The sequence below is a fragment of the Bos javanicus genome, chromosome 23 (genome assembly GCF_032452875.1).
Source record: "Bos javanicus breed banteng chromosome 23, ARS-OSU_banteng_1.0, whole genome shotgun sequence".
In the NCBI taxonomy this organism is placed as follows: Eukaryota; Metazoa; Chordata; class Mammalia; order Artiodactyla; family Bovidae; genus Bos; species Bos javanicus.
Window position 1 is genome coordinate 26,471,518 of NC_083890.1, and position 20,227 is coordinate 26,491,744.

General features: G+C 38.8%; 1 protein-coding gene across 1 annotated transcript; it reads right to left on the reverse strand.

The window, feature by feature from the left end:
- Positions 1 to 17,344: 17,344 nt before the first annotated feature.
- On the reverse strand, positions 17,345 to 18,879 carry LOC133236437 (chromobox protein homolog 1-like). Its single transcript, XM_061398458.1, has one exon. It carries the CDS (start codon positions 18,853 to 18,855, stop codon positions 18,298 to 18,300), a length of 558 nt encoding a protein of 185 aa, XP_061254442.1. The 5' UTR covers positions 18,856 to 18,879; the 3' UTR covers positions 17,345 to 18,297.
- Positions 18,880 to 20,227: the final 1,348 nt, after the last annotated feature.

A 20,227-nucleotide genomic window follows, 5' to 3' on the forward strand; every position in this document is an offset into this window, starting at 1 on the left:
ATTCTGATTTTCAGAAATGTGTATTGGTTAGGCCCCACAGAAGATGATGGCAGTGTTTGAAAAATGTGTCCTACTCCATTCCTGACATGTTACTTCTTACATTATTACATAATGTACTACGACCTGGATATTGAGTCATAGTTTCTTTTGGCATTGAACGTTTGTTTTCAGTGCTGAATCATTATCTTCCTCAAAGTCAGGATACTAATATTCTTCTATAATCGGTCACAACTTTTTGTCTTTTCAATGGCTGTGTGACATATTCATTTGTTACTGAATTTCCCACATTCTGTGATTTGTCCTGTTGTTGCAATCTCTCTTAGGTATAGCAGTAACGAAGTTGACTGCATCTATGTAGTAAAAGCACAGGTGTTTATTAGAGCTAATAAGCCAAATAATAACAAGAGTAGTACCTACAATATAGGTAAATAACATTTCTTTAACTGAAAACTTTAGAATTATTATTTTAATTTTTTTCACAATTAATACAATACTTTTATTTTTTATCCTTATTTTCCTTTGGAGAATAGTCTCTTAACCAAGTGAGCTCTCAGCCACTCTGTGTGTGTGTGTGTATGTATCTGCATTTGGATACTTAAAATTTAAATATGACTTTTACAATAAATTTTGTTTCTTGATATACCATTTCCATGATATTGCCCTTAAATTTCCCATTTTATCTTTCTAAAGGACCCCAGACAAAAAGTGGTAAGTATCTTAAAACTTGTTTTTCACTAACTTCATTTACATGAGTGATTTCTTGAGGCTTAACATTCCCACTCTCATAATCCACATACTTTCTTTCTATGGCCCTGTTTCTGAATGTCTACCTTTACCTCTCCAATTGTTACTTAGAGATTTCCCCATAGAGAGTTCACCTCATTAATTTTCCCTTCTAAAATCTATTTCAATTCCTTTCCCATTCTATATCATTACCTTTCTATTTAATTTTTATCTATTTCTAGCAACTTGCTCTCAGTTCAGTTCAGTTCAGTTCAGTCGCTGAGTTGTGTCCGACTCTTTGCGACCCCATGAATCACAGCACACCAGGCCTCCCTGTCCATCACCAACTCCCGGAGTTCACTCAGACTCATGTCCATCGAGTCAGTGATGCCATCCAGCCATCTCATCCTCTGTTGTCCCCTTCTTCTCCTGTCCCCAATCCCTCCCAGCATCAGAGTCTTTTCCAATGAGCCAACTCTTCGCATGAGGTGGCCAAAGTACTGGAGTTTCAGCTTTAGCATCATTCCCTCCAAAGAAATCCCAGGGCTGATCTCCTTCAGAATGGACTGGTTGGATCTCCTTGCAGTCAAAGGGACTCTCAAGAGTCTTCTCCAACACCACAGCTCAAAAGCATCAATTCTTCGGTGCTCAGCCTACTTCACAGTCCAACTCTGACATCCATACATGACCACAGGAAAAACCATAGCCTTGACTAGACGAACCTTTGTTGGCAAAGTAATGTCTCTGCTTTTGAATATGCTATCTAGGTTGGTCATAACCTTCCTTCCAAGGAGTAAGCGTCTTTTAATTTCATGGCTGTAGTCACCGTCTGTAGTGATTTTGGAGCCCACCAAAATAAAGTCTGACACTGTTTCCACTGTTTCCCCATCTATTTCCCATGAAGTGATGGGACCAGATGCCATGATCTTCGTTTTCTGAATGTTGAGCTTTAAGCCAACTTTTTCACTCTCCACTTTCACTTTCATTAAGAGGCTTTTGAGTTCCTCTTCACTTTCTGCCATAAGGGTGGTGTCATCTGCATATCTGAGGTGATTTATATTTTTCCTGGCAGTCTTGATTCCAGCTTGCGCTTCTTCCAGCCCAGCGTTTCTCATGATGTACTCTCTGCATATAAGTTAAATAAGCAGGGTGACAATAGACAGCCTTGACGTACTCCTTTTCCTATTTGGAACCAGTCTGTTGTTCTATGTCCAGTTCTAAGTGCTGCTTCCGGACCTGCATATAGGTTTCTCAAGAGGCAGGTCTGGTGGTCTGGTATTCCCATCTCTTTCAGAATTTTCCAAGTTTATTGTGATCCACACAGTCAAAGGCTTTGGCATAGTGAATAAAGCAGAAATAGATGTTTTTCTGGAACTCTCTTGCTTTTTTCATGATCCAGCAGATATTGGCAATTTGATCTCTGGTACCTCTGCCTTTTCTAAAACCAGCTTGAACATCTGGAAGTTCACGGTTAACATATTGCTGAAGCCTGGATCGCAGAATTGTGAGCATTACTTTAGTTGTGTGTGAGATGAGTGCAATTGTGTGGTAGTTTGAGCATTTTTTGGTATTGCCTTTCTTTGGGATTGGAATGAAAACTGATCTTTTCCAGTCTTGTGGCCACTGCTGAGTTGTCCGAATTTGCTGACATATTGAGTGCATCACTTTCACAGCATCATCTTTCAGGATTTGAAATAACTCAAGTGGAATTCCATCACCTCCACTAGCTTTGTTCATAGTGATGCTTTCTAAGGTCCACTTGACTTCACATTCCAGGATGTCTGGCTCTAGGTGAATGATCACACCATTGTGATTATCTTGGTCACGAAGACCTTTTTTGTACAGTTCTTCTGTGTATTCTTGCCACCTCTTCTGAATATCTTCTGCTTCTGTTAGGTCCATACCATTTTTGTGTTTTATCGAGCCCATCTTTGCATGAAATATTCCCTTGGTATCTCTAATTTTCTTGAAGAGAGCTCTAGTCTTTCCCATTCTTCTTGTTTTCCTCTATTTCTTTGCATTGATAACTGAGGAAGGCTTTCTTATCTCTCCTTGCTATTCTTTGGAACTTTGCATTGATAACTGAGGAAGGCTTTCTTATCTCTCCTTGCTATTCTTTGGAACTTCCAACAACACAAGAGAAGACTCTACACATGGACATCACCAGATGGTCAACACCAAAATCAGGTTGATTATATTCTTTGCAGCCAAAGATGGAGAAGCTCTATACAGACAAGAAAAACAAGAGCAGGAGCTAACTGTGGCTTAAATCATGAACTCCTTATTGTCAAATTCAGACTTAAATTGAGGAAATTAGGGAAAACCACTAGAGCATTCAGGTATGACCTAAATCAAATCCCTTATATTTATACAGTGGAAGTGAGAAATAGATTTAAGGGACTAGATCTGATAGATAAAGTGCCTGATGAACTATGGACGGAGGTTCATGACATTGTACAGGAGACAGGGATCAAGACCATCTCCATGGAAAAGAAATGCTAAAAAGCAAAATGGCTGTCTGAGGAGGCCTTACAAATAGCTGTGAAAAGAAGAGAAGCAAAAAGCAAGGAGAAAAGGAAAGATATAAACATCTGAATGCAACTTGCTATAGGCTTACTTAAAAGTTAATGAGATAAAGGATATCAAGTTGAAAGGAACTGGACTGCATCCTGTTTATCTGCCAGGACACATCTCAGTTCTCATATCTCGGGCCCACACTTAGGTCAATGAGATTTCCTGAAGCCTGCAGAGATCAGAGAAGATTGCTAACAGGCTAATGAAGTTTGCCTATTCATTGTCCCTTCAAAGCCTGTATAAATTCTGTTTTCATTTCTTGATCCATAAACAACACTTTTCTTCCACTCTGCCTGAATACATTTTCAGGTATAATAATATTTCTAATGTTATTCTTGCAAATTTTTTCTTCAAACAATAGTAATCTTTTCCTTTCTTTTTTTTTTTTTTTTGCTTTACATTTTGAATGACACAATAATGGTCTTAGTAACCTGAATTCTGTTTAGTGTTTTGAGAAGAAATATACATCCCAGGAAATATCCACTTGTTTACATTCTTCTCTTGGTTCTCAACATGACAGCCTAAGAAACTATTGCCCTAGTAAGTTGCCAAATATTTTTTTTTCCTGCAGCATGATATGATCCTTAAAATATTAACATCTTTTAATGACAGTTTTCAGTGACTTTCTTATTTCAAAGATAATTTAATTCAGATCTGTATCAAAATTATGTATGTTATAGTCTTGACATGGAGGCTTACTTGCTGGCTCAGTGGTAAAGAGTTTGCCTGCCAATGCAGGAGATGCAGGTCCAGTCCCTGGGTCGGGAAGATGCCCCAGAGAAGGAAATGGCAACCCATTCCAACATTCTTGCCTGGGAAATCCCATAGAGAAAGGAACCTTGTGCACTACAGTCCATGGGATCACAAACAAGTCGGATACAACTTAGTGATTAAATAACAATGAAGCTTGACTTAACTTCTTCTACAAGTGGATTGTGGACAGATGAATGTCTTTACTCTGTTCTTCAATATCCTTTTCCTGGTTTTCAACATCCTTTTCAAGTACCTCTCCTATAGTTCAGTTTCTGTTTTCATTGAATTTTGGAAAAGGAGGATGACCCAATGCAAGATCAAGGAATGTAATGACATTTATTTCAGACAGAGGGTTGACCTCTCCCTGCTCCCACTTTATGGTATCATTTTCATTCTTATTCATTTGGAAATCAGGCATTTATAAAAGTACATTGACGTCATCCCCTAATTGGTGAGATATCCTTTGAAAGTCATGGTTAAATGCTCAGAATTGTGTGTCAGTTAAGGACACAAAGAAAACCAAGGCTGTGTCTGAAAATTTAGTCCTCCTCCCTTCCTGTCATGTTACTTCATTTTGTGAATTGCTTATTAATTCCTTTGACTTTGTTAGTAAATGTTAGATGAAAAAAGACAAATGTCATTAATGTATTTCCCTGTGGATCTAGACATGGTTTTGTCTGTTATTATACCTTTGTCTCCATCTTCTTCAAAGTCAATATGCATGCCTTCTATGATTTTGTCTCACCTTTCTGTCTTTACAATGGATGCTTGCTACATGGACTAGTTTTTTTTCAGTTTTCCGCACTTATCCTTCTGTGATTTGTCTTGTTGTTGCAAAATCTGCAAACATTTACTTCTTGTCCATTTAATGCTAGTAATCACATATCTGGGAATTATTGTCATTTTCAGTGTGGCTCTTGTGTAATGCATTAGTCTAAGTCACTCTCATGTCCTGTAATTTATAACTTGCTTCACTGATATTGATTATTTTATGTTTCTTACATCACTGAATTTAAATCAAAAGTGTATCATTTAGGAGAGGGTCAGAACAGAAACCACATAAGGCAAGTAGGTATATTCATTGGTGACATAAATGTGAATAGAGACATCCAGTAAATTCTGGAAGAATTTGTTTCCAATTCTGCAATTAAGTATTTGTATCTAGTTTATTGACGAAAGCTACTGTGACCTCTCAACATGTGTGCTAACATCGAAATAACATATCTCACAAACTGAAAATGAAAATCTAACTAATGTCAAAAGTGATTATAAGCTTTTGTAAAAGGTAAATTCCAAAAACAACATTCCTGAAATTATCTCTCAGTGTTCTTAAATGACTCAGATTATGCCACTCTCTATTTCTGGAATATGTTGTTGAACAAACGAGAGGGTTTGGTCACTGAGAATGTGTGAGCTTCTTTGTATGTGTGTGTGTGTGTGTGTGTGTGTGAGTGTGTGTGAATATATGCTTATGCTCCTGAGTGTGTATGCATATTCCATATGTGTTTTCCTGTTTTGTGTGAGTGTGAATAATGAAAAATATATTTATAATTTCAAAATAGTCAATAAGATTAATTTATCTTTGTTTCTTTTCATATTTATCTGGACTCTTCATTTTATTTTTTAGATGGTCATGGAAAAGTATTAAAAATTTTTTTTCTAACATCTTTTGCCCCAACACCCTTTAAATGATTGCTCATAATTCCCTGCCTTTCTTACCATGCTCATCTTTCCTCTCTCCCATCTCCAACCTTTTGGATATGGACTTCCCCTATATTAATTCCTTTTATCTCTTTTCCCTAATTCCATCCCTTCTCATTACTTGCTTTTTTTTTTTTTTACATATCTTTTCTTCTCTCTAAACATTAGGACTTTTTTCTTTCCTTCCTTTTCTGTCTCCAGAGAATTGACTACCTTTGGTTATATTTGTAGGAATAATTGATATCAGGTTGATCACTATATTCTTTCAATTCTAAATAAATTTTCCTGCAAGTGATCACAGATGTAGAATCTCCGTGACATTTCAAATTCAAGGGATAACAGCTATGTGTTGACTCTGAGCCAAAACTTACGTGGGCAGATAACTCCATATTTGCCGAGCAAATTATGTCTACCTTCTGCTCTTTAAAAGACTAGAGTTTCAGATGTCATTCCTTGGCCAATGTGAGTTCTAAGCCTAACCTCACATTCACATTGACCACACAACCTAATTGTTCTTGGTATAGATGTGTTCTACTAAATATTGTATGTTCTTTTTTTAATAATTACTATTAGGTCTATACACTGCACATTTTCTCAATGTGTTTAGGATAAAGTCAGCTGTTAACAAAAGGTCACCTAATACCGTATCACTCAATAATGAAATGTTATGTTAATGAATTGAGAGCAACTTTCCTTAGAAATTTAAGAGTTTTTCATAAAACACTAAGTCAAAGCCTAAAGTTTTGCCTCAGGTATCCACTGATGTTTTCATTAACATTTTGTTTCAGGGGAAATAGAACTTACCAAACTATCTCTTTACCATTGTAGCAGGCCAGAGTGGTTCATACAACAATAACCATATGTATAGTAGTGTCTGATTTTATGTTAGGAAAATCACATGTTTCAAAAGTAAACTTCAGAAGTATCATTTCAATACTTTTAGCCAATTAAGACATTACTGTTCCTACTTGACACTGTAATCCTCGGGAAGAATAGTCCCTTGCCAAAATGGCTCCTCATCCACATTGTGTATTGGTTTTTATCTTTTTCTTTCTGCATTCAAATCAAAATGAATTGAAATATGAATTTAGTAATACAGTTTGTTTCTTAGTGTTCCATTCCCATGATACCGACTTTAAAATTTCACTTTATTTTTCTATAGAAGCTCAAGATCAAAACAGTAAGTATTCTAAAACTTCTCAAAAACCTTTTTAGCATGACTGGTTTCTTGAGGCCCCATCTCTTAACACAGATGCTTTCCACTGTATTGTGCTTGTCCTGGATGCTTGTCTTTGTGTCTCCCAGTTGAATTACAGGCTTCCCCTTAGAGAATCTCTCTATTCAGTTCCCCCATCTAAAATCCATTTCTAATCTTCTGTTTTCCAATCCTCATCCTTCTTTCCTGTAAACATTAGCTTGTTTCTGTTTTTCAGAGACATGTCATAGGCTCACTACAAAATGGAGATGAGGAAGGACACTGTGTTAAAAGGCATTGAGTTCCATGCTGGTTATCACCAAGGACACATCCCTTGTTAGGGCCTCTGTAAAATGCCTGTATCTAGGGCCCATGTTTATGTTGACGAGACTTCCCCAAACCTGCAGAGATAGAGAAGATGCCTAATGTGCTCAGTGATGTTTGCCTCTCACTCTCCCTTCAAAGCATGTAAGCATTCTGCTTTATTTCTTGATCCATGAGGTTGACACTCATTCTTCCACTGTGCCCAAATAGGATTACCCTAGGCTTCCCAGATACAGAGATATTTCTAAGGTTGTTCTTGGAGCACGTTCTTGGAAAAGCGGTAATTCTTGCTTCACTAGCACTGAATGTTGTATTTTCTTACAGGCACTGGATATAAACCACATGAGCTTCATTCAGGTGTGGATCCAAAGAGAAACGTCCCAAATCAAGGTGATGTATTCATTGGTTGACACTAAACGTGGTTAGAGGCACATAGCTCATAATGAAGAGTAATGTCTAGAATGTTTTTCACCCTGTAATTCAGTATTTGCATCTAGCGTAATGAGCAAAGCTACCCTGCTTCCTCACGTATGTGGGAGCTTCCAAATACCTTATCACATCTTACAAAGTGAACACTGAATGCCTAACTAACGCCAAAGTGATTAAAAACTTCTTTAACTAACATTCCTGAAATTCTCTCTCAATATAGTAAATTGCCTGACGTTTTGCCCCCTCTGAATTTCTGGAGAATATGTGGAGCAAAAGGAGGATTTCTCACTGTGGATGTGTCAGGTTGTGGGTGTTGATATTCCTGTGGGAGCTCTTTGTGTATATGCATGCTCTATATGAGTGTCTTGTGTGTGTGCACGTGTGTATTTCTGAACACTAATAAACTGAATTGTAAATGCAAATTTTAGAATAGAATAGAATTATTTTGTGTTTGTACCTTGCGATATTTACATGGATCTCTTAATTTTATTTTTCAGATATTTTAGGGAAAACATTTGTTAAGTATTTCTGACACTTTTCCCATGCCATTTAAATGAGTACTATCATTCCCTCTCTTTCTATCTCTTTGGCATCCATTCACTCATCCTTCCCTTCATCCCTCTCCAGTTGTTTGTATAGGTACTACTTTCATATCAACTTCTTCTGTCTATTTTTCCCTTGTTCCAAGGCTTCCTATTCCTTGCTTTTCATTGTATACCTATTCTTGTCTATATACTGCAGTAGGTCTTTCCCCCCCACCCCTTTTTATATCTCCTGAGAGTTGTCTTGATTTGATTCTAAGTTTTGTAGGGACGTGGGATATCAGGCTGATCACCACATCACTCCCATGCAGTAAATGTTTTCGTGTAGATGACCACTGATGTCGAATCATTGTGACTTTTCAAATTCAAGGGACAATAACTATGTGACTGATACTGACCCAAAACTTAACTAAGTGAACAGAAAACTCCAAAGTGGTCGAGTAAATTACTCTGCCTTCTGCTCTTTCAGAGACTAGTAATTCAGATGAAATTCCTGAATTACATGTGAGCTCTAAACCTTCTCTCCCATTCCACTTGATCTTATTATCCAGTTGTTCCCAGGTACACAAACCCTTGATCTAATAAGGAAGTCCCATAGTATTGTGCAGCCTCTTTTAACTCCAAGTTTCCTTTGGTGCAAAATACAACTTTCAGGATATATTTAGTAGACACTAATTCAAACACTAAATATTTATCTCCTTTATTCTCTTGCTGTTTTTCATTTACATCTTTGTTTCGGAGGAAATAGAATTTAGCAGTATAGTAGGAGGCTAAAGGTGATTAAGTAATCATTGTGATTGTACACAATCGCTCTTGTGTACAAAAGGTCCCTTTATGTTTACTCATCTCTTTTTAAATAGGTTGCTCACATATCAATTCACACTAATTTTCTATTCTGAGATAGGTGAAAATGCCAACACAAACCCAAGGATCTGATACTGTTGAACTCAGAACTCCTAAATGAACCTCTCTGATGGGGCCATTTCCAATCTCGGGTCCTTGAGCACAATGGAATATAGGGAGTGAAGACAGTTACTTCTGATTAGTATGGTGGACTTTGAAATTTTGGGTCTTTATGCTAACAAATGGTGGCCCATTAGACCCCAAAAGAAAACTAAGGAAGTGCTTCAAATTTTTGACCTCTTCCTTCTCTGACGTTGTTCTTTTAATGGAACACGTTGGAGCTTTTCCTTTTGCTGGTCAGCTAGTGTGAGAGGGAAAACGGCACATCTCCTAATGTTTTTCACCGTGAACCTAAAAGCATGGTTTCCTTTGTTTCTCATAACTTTGTTTTCAACACTCAGTTATCATCTTCCCCAACACCATCCTACATATAACTTTCATAATTTGCCTTGTTAATCGAGTCTTTCCAAACGAAGTTTGTCTTTTGCAATTGCTACTCAATTTCCATCATTAATGTTCCTATGATTTCTCATATGGAACAGTCTAGGCAGAGATGGTTTTGTGTCGACTAAATCTTAGCAATAGTACATTTCAAGGTTTTGCCTTTTCCAAGTTTCCATAGTGTGATTTTTCACCAATAAAGCTTAGTTTTTTTTGTTTGTTTGTTTACAAACTCTCTCCCTGTCATTTAGTACTGTAACACCTCCTTTTCTCATGATTCATTAAGACCTGCTTCATTTGCTGCTGCTGCTAAGTCACTTCAGTCGTTTCCGACTCTGTGCGACCCCATAGATGGCAGCCCATCAGGCTCCCCCTTCCCTGGGATTCTCCAGGCAAGAACACTGGAGTGGGTTGCCATGTCCTTCTCCAATGCATGAAAGTGAAAAGTGAAAGTGAAGTCACTCAGTCGTGTCCGACTCTACTGACCCCATGGACTGCAGCCTACCAGGGTCCTCCGACCATGGGATTTTCCAGGCAAAAGTACTGGAGTGGGGTGCCATTACCTTCTCCGACTGCTTCATTTAGGCATTGGTAAAATAGAAATTTGCATTACTGGATTTATGTATTCCTCAGTTAACAAAACTGTGAGCAGAATTATGGCAGAAACAAAATCTTACGTTTTCTCTGTAACACAGGTGCAAATTGTTACATAATGGCTTCGGAGTGCATTTTAGGTATTACACTCATGATGGTAACCCCATCTATTAACTAATGGCCAAAATCTTAGGACAAGTCAACTGAGAATTTATAGCACTACTACTGGAAAAGGTAAAATAGGAAAAATACAGGTTTCAAAGGCAAACTTCAGAAGTGTCATTTCAATGCTTTCACACCATTAAAACACTACGTTTCCTTTTTAACCACTGTAATCCTCTGGAAGAATACTCCCTTGCTACAGTGGCTGTTCATCCACATTGTGTATTTGTTTTTTTGCATTCACATAGAAATGAATTTAAATATGTATTTTGTAATATGTAGTTTGCTTCTTAGTGTTGCATTCCCATGATACCGACCTTAAAATTTCACTATTTTTCTATAGAAGTTCAAGATCAAACTGGTTAGTGTTCTAAAACATCTCAAAACCCTCTTTAGCATGACTGATTTCTTGAGGCCCCATCTCTTAACGCAGTTGCTTTCCACTGTGTTGTGCTTGTCCTGGATGCTTGTCTTTGTGTCTCCCAGTTGAATTACAGGCTTCCCCTTAGAGAGTCTCTCTATTCAGTTCCCCCATCTAAAATCCATTTCTAATCTTCTGTTTTCCAATCCTCATCCTTCTTTCCTGTAAACATTAGCTTGTTTCTGTTTTTCAGAGACATGTCATAGGCTCACTACAAAATGGAGATGAGGAAGGACACTGTGTTAAAAGGCATTGAGTTCCATGCTGGTTATCACCAAGGACACATCCCTTGTTAGGGCCTCTGTAAAATGCCTGTATCTAGGGCCCATGTTTATGTTGACGAGACTTCCCCAAACCTGCAGAGATAGAGAAGATGCCTAATGTGCTCAGTGATGTTTGCCTCTCACTCTCCCTTCAAAGCATGTAAGCATTCTGCTTTATTTCTTGATCCATGAGGTTGACACTCATTCTTCCACTGTGCCCAAATAGGATTACCCTAGGCTTCCCAGATACAGAGATATTTCTAAGGTTGTTCTTGGAGCACGTTCTTGGAAAAGCGGTAATTCTTGCTTCACTAGCACTGAATGTTGTATTTTCTTACAGGCACTGGATATAAACCACATGAGCTTCATTCAGGTGTGGATCCAAAGAGAAACGTCCCAAATCAAGGTGATGTATTCATTGGTTGACACTAAACGTGGTTAGAGGCACATAGCTCATAATGAAGAGTAATGTCTAGAATGTTTTTCACCCTGTAATTCAGTATTTGCATCTAGCGTAATGAGCAAAGCTACCCTGCTTCCTCACGTATGTGGGAGCTTCCAAATACCTTATCACATCTTACAAAGTGAACACTGAATGCCTAACTAACGCCAAAGTGATTAAAAACTTCTTTAACTAACATTCCTGAAATTCTCTCTCAATATAGTAAATTGCCTGACGTTTTGCCCCCTCTGAATTTCTGGAGAATATGTGGAGCAAAAGGAGGATTTCTCACTGTGGATGTGTCAGGTTGTGGGTGTTGATATTCCTGTGGGAGCTCTTTGTGTATATGCATGCTCTATATGAGTGTCTTGTGTGTGTGCACGTGTGTATTTCTGAACACTAATAAACTGAATTGTAAATGCAAATTTTAGAATAGAATAGAATTATTTTGTGTTTGTACCTTGCGATATTTACATGGATCTCTTAATTTTATTTTTCAGATATTTTAGGGAAAACATTTGTTAAGTATTTCTGACACTTTTCCCATGCCATTTAAATGAGTACTATCATTCCCTCCCTTTCTATCTCTTTGGCATCCATTCACTCATCCTTCCCCTCATCCGTCTCCAGTTGTTTGTATAGGTACTACTTTCATATCAACTTCTTCTGTCTATTTTTCCCTTGTTCCAAGGCTTTCTATTCCTTGCTTTTTATTGTATACCTATTCTTGTCTATATACTGCAGTAGGTCTTCCCCCCTCCACCCGTTTTTATGTCTCCTGAGAGTTGTCTTGATTTGATTCTAAGTTTTGTAGGGACGAGGGATATCAGGCTGATCACCACATCACTCCCATGCAGTAAATGTTTTCGTGTAAATGACCACTGATGTCGAATCATTGTGACCTTTCAAGTTCAAGGGACAATAACTATGTGACTGATACTGACCCAAAACTTAACTAAGTGAACAGAAAACTCCAAAGTGGTCGAGTAAATTACTCTGCCTTCTGCTCTTTCAGAGACTAGTAATTCAGATGAAATTCCTGAATTACATGTGAGCTCTAAACCTTCTCTCCCATTCCACTTGATCTTATTATCCAGTTGTTCCCAGGTACGCAAACCCTTGATCTAATAAGGAAGTCCCATAGTATTGTGCAGCCTCTTTTAACTCCAAGTTTCCTTTGGTGCAAAATACAACTTTCAGGATATATTTAGTAGTCACTAATTCAAACACTAAGTATTTATCTCCTTTATTCTCTTGCTGTTTTTCATTTACATCTTTGTTTCAGAGGAAATTGAATTTAGCTGTATAGTAGGAGGCTAAAGGTGATTAAGTAATCATTGTGATTGTACACAATCACCCTTGTGTACAAAAGGTTCCTCTTTATTTACTCATCTCTTTTTAAATAGGTTGCTCACATATCAATTCACACTAACTTTCTATTCTGAGATAGGTAGAAGTGCCAACACAAACCCAAGGATCTGATACTGTTGAACTCAGAACTCCTAAATGAACCTCTCTGATGGGGCCATTTCCAATCTCGGGTCCTTGAGCACAATGGAATATAGGGAGTGAAGACAGTTACTTCTGATTAGTATGGTGGACTTTGAAATTTTGGGTTTTTATGCTAACAAATGGTGGCCCATTAGACCCCAAAAGAAAACTAAGGAAGTGCTTCAAATTTTTGACCTCTTCCTTCTCTGACGTTGTTCTTTTAATGGAACACGTTGGAGCTTTTCCTTTTGCTGGTCAGCTAGTGTGAGAGGGAAAATGACACATCTCCTAACTTTTTCACCGTGAGCCTAAAAGCATGGTTTCCTTTGTTTTTCATAACTTCGTTTTGAACACTCAGTTATCATCTTCCCCAACACCATCCTACATATAGCTTACATAATTTGCCTTGTTAGTTGAGTCTTCCAAACAAAGGTTGTCTTTTACAATTGCTACTCAATTTCCACCATTAATATTTCTACGATTTCTCATATGGAACAGTCTAGGAAGAGATGGTTAGGTGGCGACTAAATGTTAGCAATAATACATTTCAAGGTTTTGCCTTTTCCAAGTTTCCATAGTGTGAGTTTTCACCGATAAAGCTTAGGTTTTTTTTAATTTACCAACGCTCTCCCTGTCATTTTGTACTGTTAACAGGTCCTTTTCTCGTGATTTCATTAAGACCTGCTTCATTTAGGCATTGGTAAAAGAGAACTTTGCATTACTGGATTTTATGTATTCCTCAGTTAACAAAACTGTGAGCAGAATTATGGCAGAACCGAAGTCTTAACATTTTCTCTGCAACACAGGTGCAAATTGTTACGTAATGGCTTCTGAGTGCATTTTAGGTATTACACTCATGATGGTAACCCCATCTATTAACTAATGGCCAAAAACGTAGAACAAGTCAACTGAGAATTTATAGCACTACTGCTAGAAAAGGTAAAATAGGAAAAAAACAGGTTTCAAAGGTCAACTTCAGAAGTATCATTTCAATGCTTTCACACCATTAAGACATTAGGTTTCCTTTTTAACCACTGTAATCCTCTGGAAGAATACTCCCTTGCCAAATGGCTCTTCACCCACACTGAGAATTTGGTTTTTTGCATTCAGATAAAAATGAATTTAAATACGTATTTTGTAATACAGTTTGTTTCTTAGTGTTCCATTACCATGATCAGATCAGATCAGATCAGTCGCTCAGTCGTGTCCAACTCTTTGCGACCCCATGAATCGCAGCACGCCAGGCCTCCCTGTCCATCACCGACTCCCGGAGTTCACTGAGACTCACGTCTATGGAGTCAGTGATGCCATCCAGCCATCTCATCCTCTGGTGTCCCCTTCTCCTCTTGCCCCCAGTCTCTCCCAGCATCAGAGTCTTTTCCAGTGAGTCAACTCTTCGCGTGAGGTGGCCAAAGTCCTGCGGTTGCAGCTTTAGCATCATTCCTTCCAAAGAAACCCCAGGGCTGATCTCCTTCAGAATGGACTGGTTGGATCTCCTTGCATTCCAAGGGACTCTCAAGAGTCTTTCTCCAACACCACAGTTCAAAAGCATCAGTTCTTTGGCGCTCAGCCTTCTTCACAGTCCAATTCTCACATCCATACATGACCACAGGAAAAACCATAGCCTTGACTAGATGAACATTTGTTGGCAAAGTAATGTCTCTGCTTTTGAGTATGCTATCTAGGTTGGTCATAACTTTCCTTCCAAGGAGTAAGCGTCTTTTAATTTCATGGCTGCAGTCACCATCTGCAGTGATTTTGGAGCCCAGAAAAATAAAGTCTGACACAGTTTCCACTGTTTCCCAATCTATTTACCGTGATACCGACCTTAAAATTTCACTATTTTTCTGTAGAAGTTCAAGATCAAAATGGTTAGTATTCTAAAACTTCTCAAAAACCTCTTTAGCATGACTGATTTCTTGAGGCCCCATCTCTTAACGCAGTTGCTTTCCACTGTGTTGTGCTTATCCTGGATGCTTGTTTTCGTGTCTTCCAGTTGAATTACAGGCTTCCCCTTAGAGAGTCTCTCTATTCAGTTTCCCCCATCTAAAATCCGTTTCTAATCTTCTGTTTTCCATTCCTCATCCTTCTTTCCTGTAAACATTAGCTTGTTCCTGTTTTTCAGAGACATGTCATAGGCTGACTACAAAATGGAGATGAGGAAGGACATTATGTTAAAAGGCATTGAGTTCCACTCTGGTTATCACCAAGGACACATCCCTTGTTAGGACCTCTGTAAAATGCCTGTATCTAGGGCCCATATTTATTGTGACGAGACTTCCCCAAACCTGCAGAGATAGAGAAGAAGATGCCTAATGTGCTCAGTGATGTTTGCCTCTCACTCTCCCTTCAAAGCATATAAGCATTCTGCTTTATTTCTTGATCCATGAGGTTGACACTCATTCTTCCACTGTGCCCAAATAGGATTACCCTAGGCTTCCCAGATACAGAGATATTTCTAAGGTTGTTCTTGGAGCATGTTCTTGGAAAAGCGGTAATTCTTGCTTCACTGGCACTGAATGTTGTATTTTCTTACAGGCACTGGATATAAACCACATGAGCTTCATTCAGGTGTGGATCCAAAGAGAAACGTCCCAAATCAAGGTGATGTATTCATTGGTTGACACTAAATGTGGTTAGAGGCACATAGCTCATAATGAAGAGTAATGTCTAGAATGTTTTTCACCCTGTAATTCAGTATTTGCATCTAGCGTAATGAGCAAAGCTACCCTGCTTCCTCACGTATGTGGGAGCTTCCAAATACCTTATCACACCTTACAAAGTGAACACTGAATGCCTAACTAACGCCAAAGTGATTAAAAACTTCTTTAACTAACATTCCTGAAATTCTCTCTCAATATAGTAAATTGCCTGACGTTTTGCCCCCTCTGAATTTCTGGAGAATATGTGGAGCAAAAGGAGGATTTCTCACTGTGGATGTGTCAGGTTGTGGGTGTTGATATTCCTGTGGGAGCTCTTTGTGTATATGCATGCTCTATATGAGTGTCTTGTGTGTGTGCACGTGTGTATTTCTGAACACTAATAAACTGAATTGTAAATGCAAATTTTAGAATAGAATAGAATTATTTTGTGTTTGTACCTTGCGATATTTACATGGATCTCTTAATTTTATTTTTCAGATATTTTAGGGAAAACATTTGTTAAGTATTTCTGACACTTTTCCCATGCCATTTAAATGAGTACTATCATTCCCTCCCTTTCTATCTCTTTGGCATCCATTCACTCATCCTTCCCTTCATCCCTCTCCAGTTGTTTGTATAGGTACTACTTTCATATCAACTTCTTCTGTCTATTTTTCCCTTGTTCCAAGGCTTCCTATTCCTTGCTTTTCATTGTATACCTATTCTTGTCTATATACTGCAGTAGGTCTTTCCCTCCCCACCCCTTTTTATGTCTCCTGAGAGCTGTCTTGATTTGATTCTAAGTTTTGTAGGGATGAGGGATATCAGGCTGATCACCACATCACTCCCATGCAGTAAATGTTTTCGTGTAAATGACCACTGATGTCGAATCATTGTGACTTTTCAAATTCAAGGGACAATAACTATGTGATTGACACTGACCCAAAACTTAATTAAGTGAACAGAAAACTCCAAAGTGGTCGAGTACATTACTCTGCCTTTTGCTCTTCAGAGACTAGTAATTCAGATGAAATTCCTGAATTACATGTGAGCTCTAAACCTTCTCTCCCATTCCACTTGATCTTATTATCCAGTTGTTCCCAGGTATGCAAATGCTTGATCTAATAAGGAAGTCCCATAGTATTGTGCAACCTCTTTTAACTCCAAGTTTCCTTGGTGCAAAATACAACTTTCAGGATATATTTAGTAGATACTAATTCAAACATTAAGTATTTATCTCCTTTATTCTCTTGCTGTTTTTCATTTACATCTTTGTTTTGAGGAAATAAAATTTAGCAGTATAGTAGGAGGCCAAAAGTGATTACTTACCCATTAGTCCTTGTGTACAAAAGGTCTCTTTTTGTTTACTCATCTATTTTTTTTAATAAATCTATATAGTTTTATTAAGACAAAAAACTGACAGTGTTGATATGAAGTTTACATTTAAACAACTTTTCACAAAAACCTAACACGCACCTAAAAATTACAATGGAGTTCTAGATGCAGATCAAGATGATGTCAACAACTGATGGATCTCATGACTCAAGACAGCGTTTTGGATTTTAGTTAGTTCTTAGGATTAAAAAATTTGTTTTGTTTTAAAGTGAACCACTACCCCAGTATGAATTTTTATCTTCTCCTGAGACCAGGGCTTTTGAAATCATTCAACTCTTGAACTTGTGCTGTCAGTGACTGAACCCTGCCACCAATGGTTTCAAAGTTCAAAAAACAGAGGCTCCAAGAGTTTTCCACCCTATGAGCACCGGCCCTTGTCTTTCCCTACTCACTTACCTCCTATACCACTCTCTGCCCTTCCCTAAATACTTCACCAGTGGCTTGGATGGAGAAGCTGATATTTGTAACTTCACAATAGGAAAAGAAAGGGTCTTCTTGTCAGTTTCATGAGTAGCACCTCTAAGACAGAATGATCTGCCTGTGTATACACTCCGATAAGACTTATCCTCCTCAACCAGTTTCCATCCCCCAAATGGCAGCTTTGGTATCTTCTTATTCCTTTGTTGGGAACAGCATTAAGCTCAGGCAGGGAATACCTTGGCTTCTAAGTTTCAGGCATTCACAGCTTTTAAACAGTCTCTCACAGTCCTCATTTAGGTTGCCAATGGCATTTTTTGAAAGGATACAATATTCTGGACACAGAACCCAATCATCATTAGTTGTTCTTTCCTTTGTTTCACCGTTTCCCCAAATTTTAACAAAAATGATCCTAACCCATCTCCCTTCTTTCCCACCCCACCCCACCCACCCCAAATAATACACCAGTAATAGCCAAAAACTACACACATGCTACGCTGTAAAAATGCAGAGTTAACACTATCGGGAAGAAGGCTGTGTGGGTTGTGGAGATGCTCTTTGAAGATCTAGAGTACCTCTTGCTCTCCCACATCCCATTCTGCGTTTTGTCCTTCATAGAAGACCCTTTGCTTTTTTTTAAAGCAAAGTTCAGAATGGGTTGCCTTGAAACACTGACCCTCCTTCCCCTCCACTGGGATGGGTGTGCAAACTGTACAGCATGGAACGGCTTTGAAGCCCTTGGGCTGCTGTAGGGCACAGAAACTATACTGGCTCTTCAAAGGACATCTTCTCAAGCCACCTTTATGGTGTCAAGACAAGGAGAACTCCTTCTTTCCCCACTTGAAACCCACAGTCAGATGTGACAGGGGCTGGTATTCAAGAAAGTTAATTCTTATCATCTTTTTTGTCATCATCCTCTGAGGGGTAAGAATGCCACGTCAGCCTTTCCTCATAGAAGGATATGACAACCTGCGGGCACTTGACATTGGCTTCCTTGGCAGGGACCAGATCAGCCTCATCAGAGTTCTTCCATTTCATTAGGAACATGAGTTCTCCACTGGAGTCCGTAGCTCCAATAATCCTCTCTGGTTCCAAACCCCGGGCAAAGCCTCGTGGCTTTTCTGACTCTTCTTTCTTCTTCTTTGGTTTGCTCTCCTCCCCCTTATCTTCCGAATCAGAATCAGCTTTGCATTGGCCTCCCTCTGATTTATCTGTCTCGTGTGCTGTTTTCTGTGACTGCAGAAACTCAGCAATGAGGTCAGGGCAATCCAGGTTCTCTTCTGGTTCCCATGTGTTATCCTCATCTGAGAACCCCTTCCACTTTAGGAGATACTCCACTTTGCCCTTTACCACTCGACGGTCTAGAACTTTTTCCACCACATATTCTTCTTCCTCTTCTTCTAGCACCTCCTCCACTTTCTTCTTGTTTTGTTTTTTCCCCATAGTGCCCACCAGCTTTCTGGTATAAAGGATGACGCTGCTCGGGTCTTGCAGTCGTCAACCCTCCCTACATTGGTTCAAGTGCCCAGGCTGTCCTGTCCGTCCTCTCCCCAATTTACTATGTTTCCTCTCCAGCCCAATCCCCCAGCCGTCCACCCAACCCACGTAGCATTGTCTTGGTCTACTCAGGCCGAAGGGCGACGCTCAGAATCTACTCATCTGTTTTTAAATAGGTTGCTCATATATCATTTCACACTAACTTTCTATTCTGAGATAGGTAGATGTGCCAACACAAACCTAAGGATCTGATACTGTTGCACTCAGAACTCCTAAATTAACCTCTCTGATGGGGCCATTTCCAATCTTGGGTCCTTGAGCACAATGGAATATAGGGAGTGAAGACAGTCACTTCTCATTAATATGGTGGACTTTGAAATTTTTGGTTTTTATGCTAACAAATGGTGGCCCATTAGACCCCAAAAGAAAACTAAGGAAGTGCTTCAAATTTTTGACCTCTTCTTTCTCTGACATTGTTCTTGTAATGGAACAGGTTGGAGCTTTTCCTTGTGCTGATCAGCTAGTGTGAGAGGGAAAACGGCACATCTCCTAATGTTTTTCACCGTGAACCTAAGCACGGTTTCCTTTGTTTCTCATAACTTTGTTTTCAACACTCAATTATCATCTTCCCCAACACCATCCTACATATAACTTTCATAATTTGCCTTGTTAATCGAGTCTTTCCAAATGAAGTTTGTCTTTTGCAATTGCTACTCAATTTCCATCATTCATGTTCCTACGATTTCTCATATGGAACAGTCTAGGCAAAGATGGTTTTGTGTCGACTAAATCTTGTCGACAATAATACATTTCAAGGTTTTTCCTTTTTCAAGTTTCCATAGTGTGATTTTTCACCAATAAAGCTTAATTTTTTGTTGTTTGTTTACAAACGCTCTCCCTGTCATTTAGTACTGTAACAGCTCCTTTTATCATGATTCATTAAGACCTGCTTCATTTGCTGTTGCTGCTAAGTCGCTTCAGTCGTTTCTGACTCTGTTTGACCCCATAGATGGCAGCCCATCAGGCTCCCCCGTCCCTGGGATTCTCCAGGCAAGAACACTGGAGTGGGTTGCCATTTCCTTCTCCAATGCATGAAAGTGAAAAGTGAAAGTGAAGTCACTCAGTCGTGTCCGACTCTACTGACCCCATGGACTGCAGCCTACCAGGCTCCTCCGTCCATGGGATTTTCCAGGCAAAAGTACTGGAGTGGGATGCCATTACCTTCTCCGAATGCTTCATTTAGGCATTGGTAAAATAGAAATTTGCATTACTGGATTTATGTATTCCTCAGTTAACAAAACTGTGAGCAGAATTATGG

Excerpts from the sequence above, each read along its gene's own strand:
- LOC133236437 (XM_061398458.1), bottom strand. The coding sequence starts at position 18,855 with ATGGGGAAAAAACAAAACAAGAAGAAAGTGGAGGAGGTGCTAGAAGAA.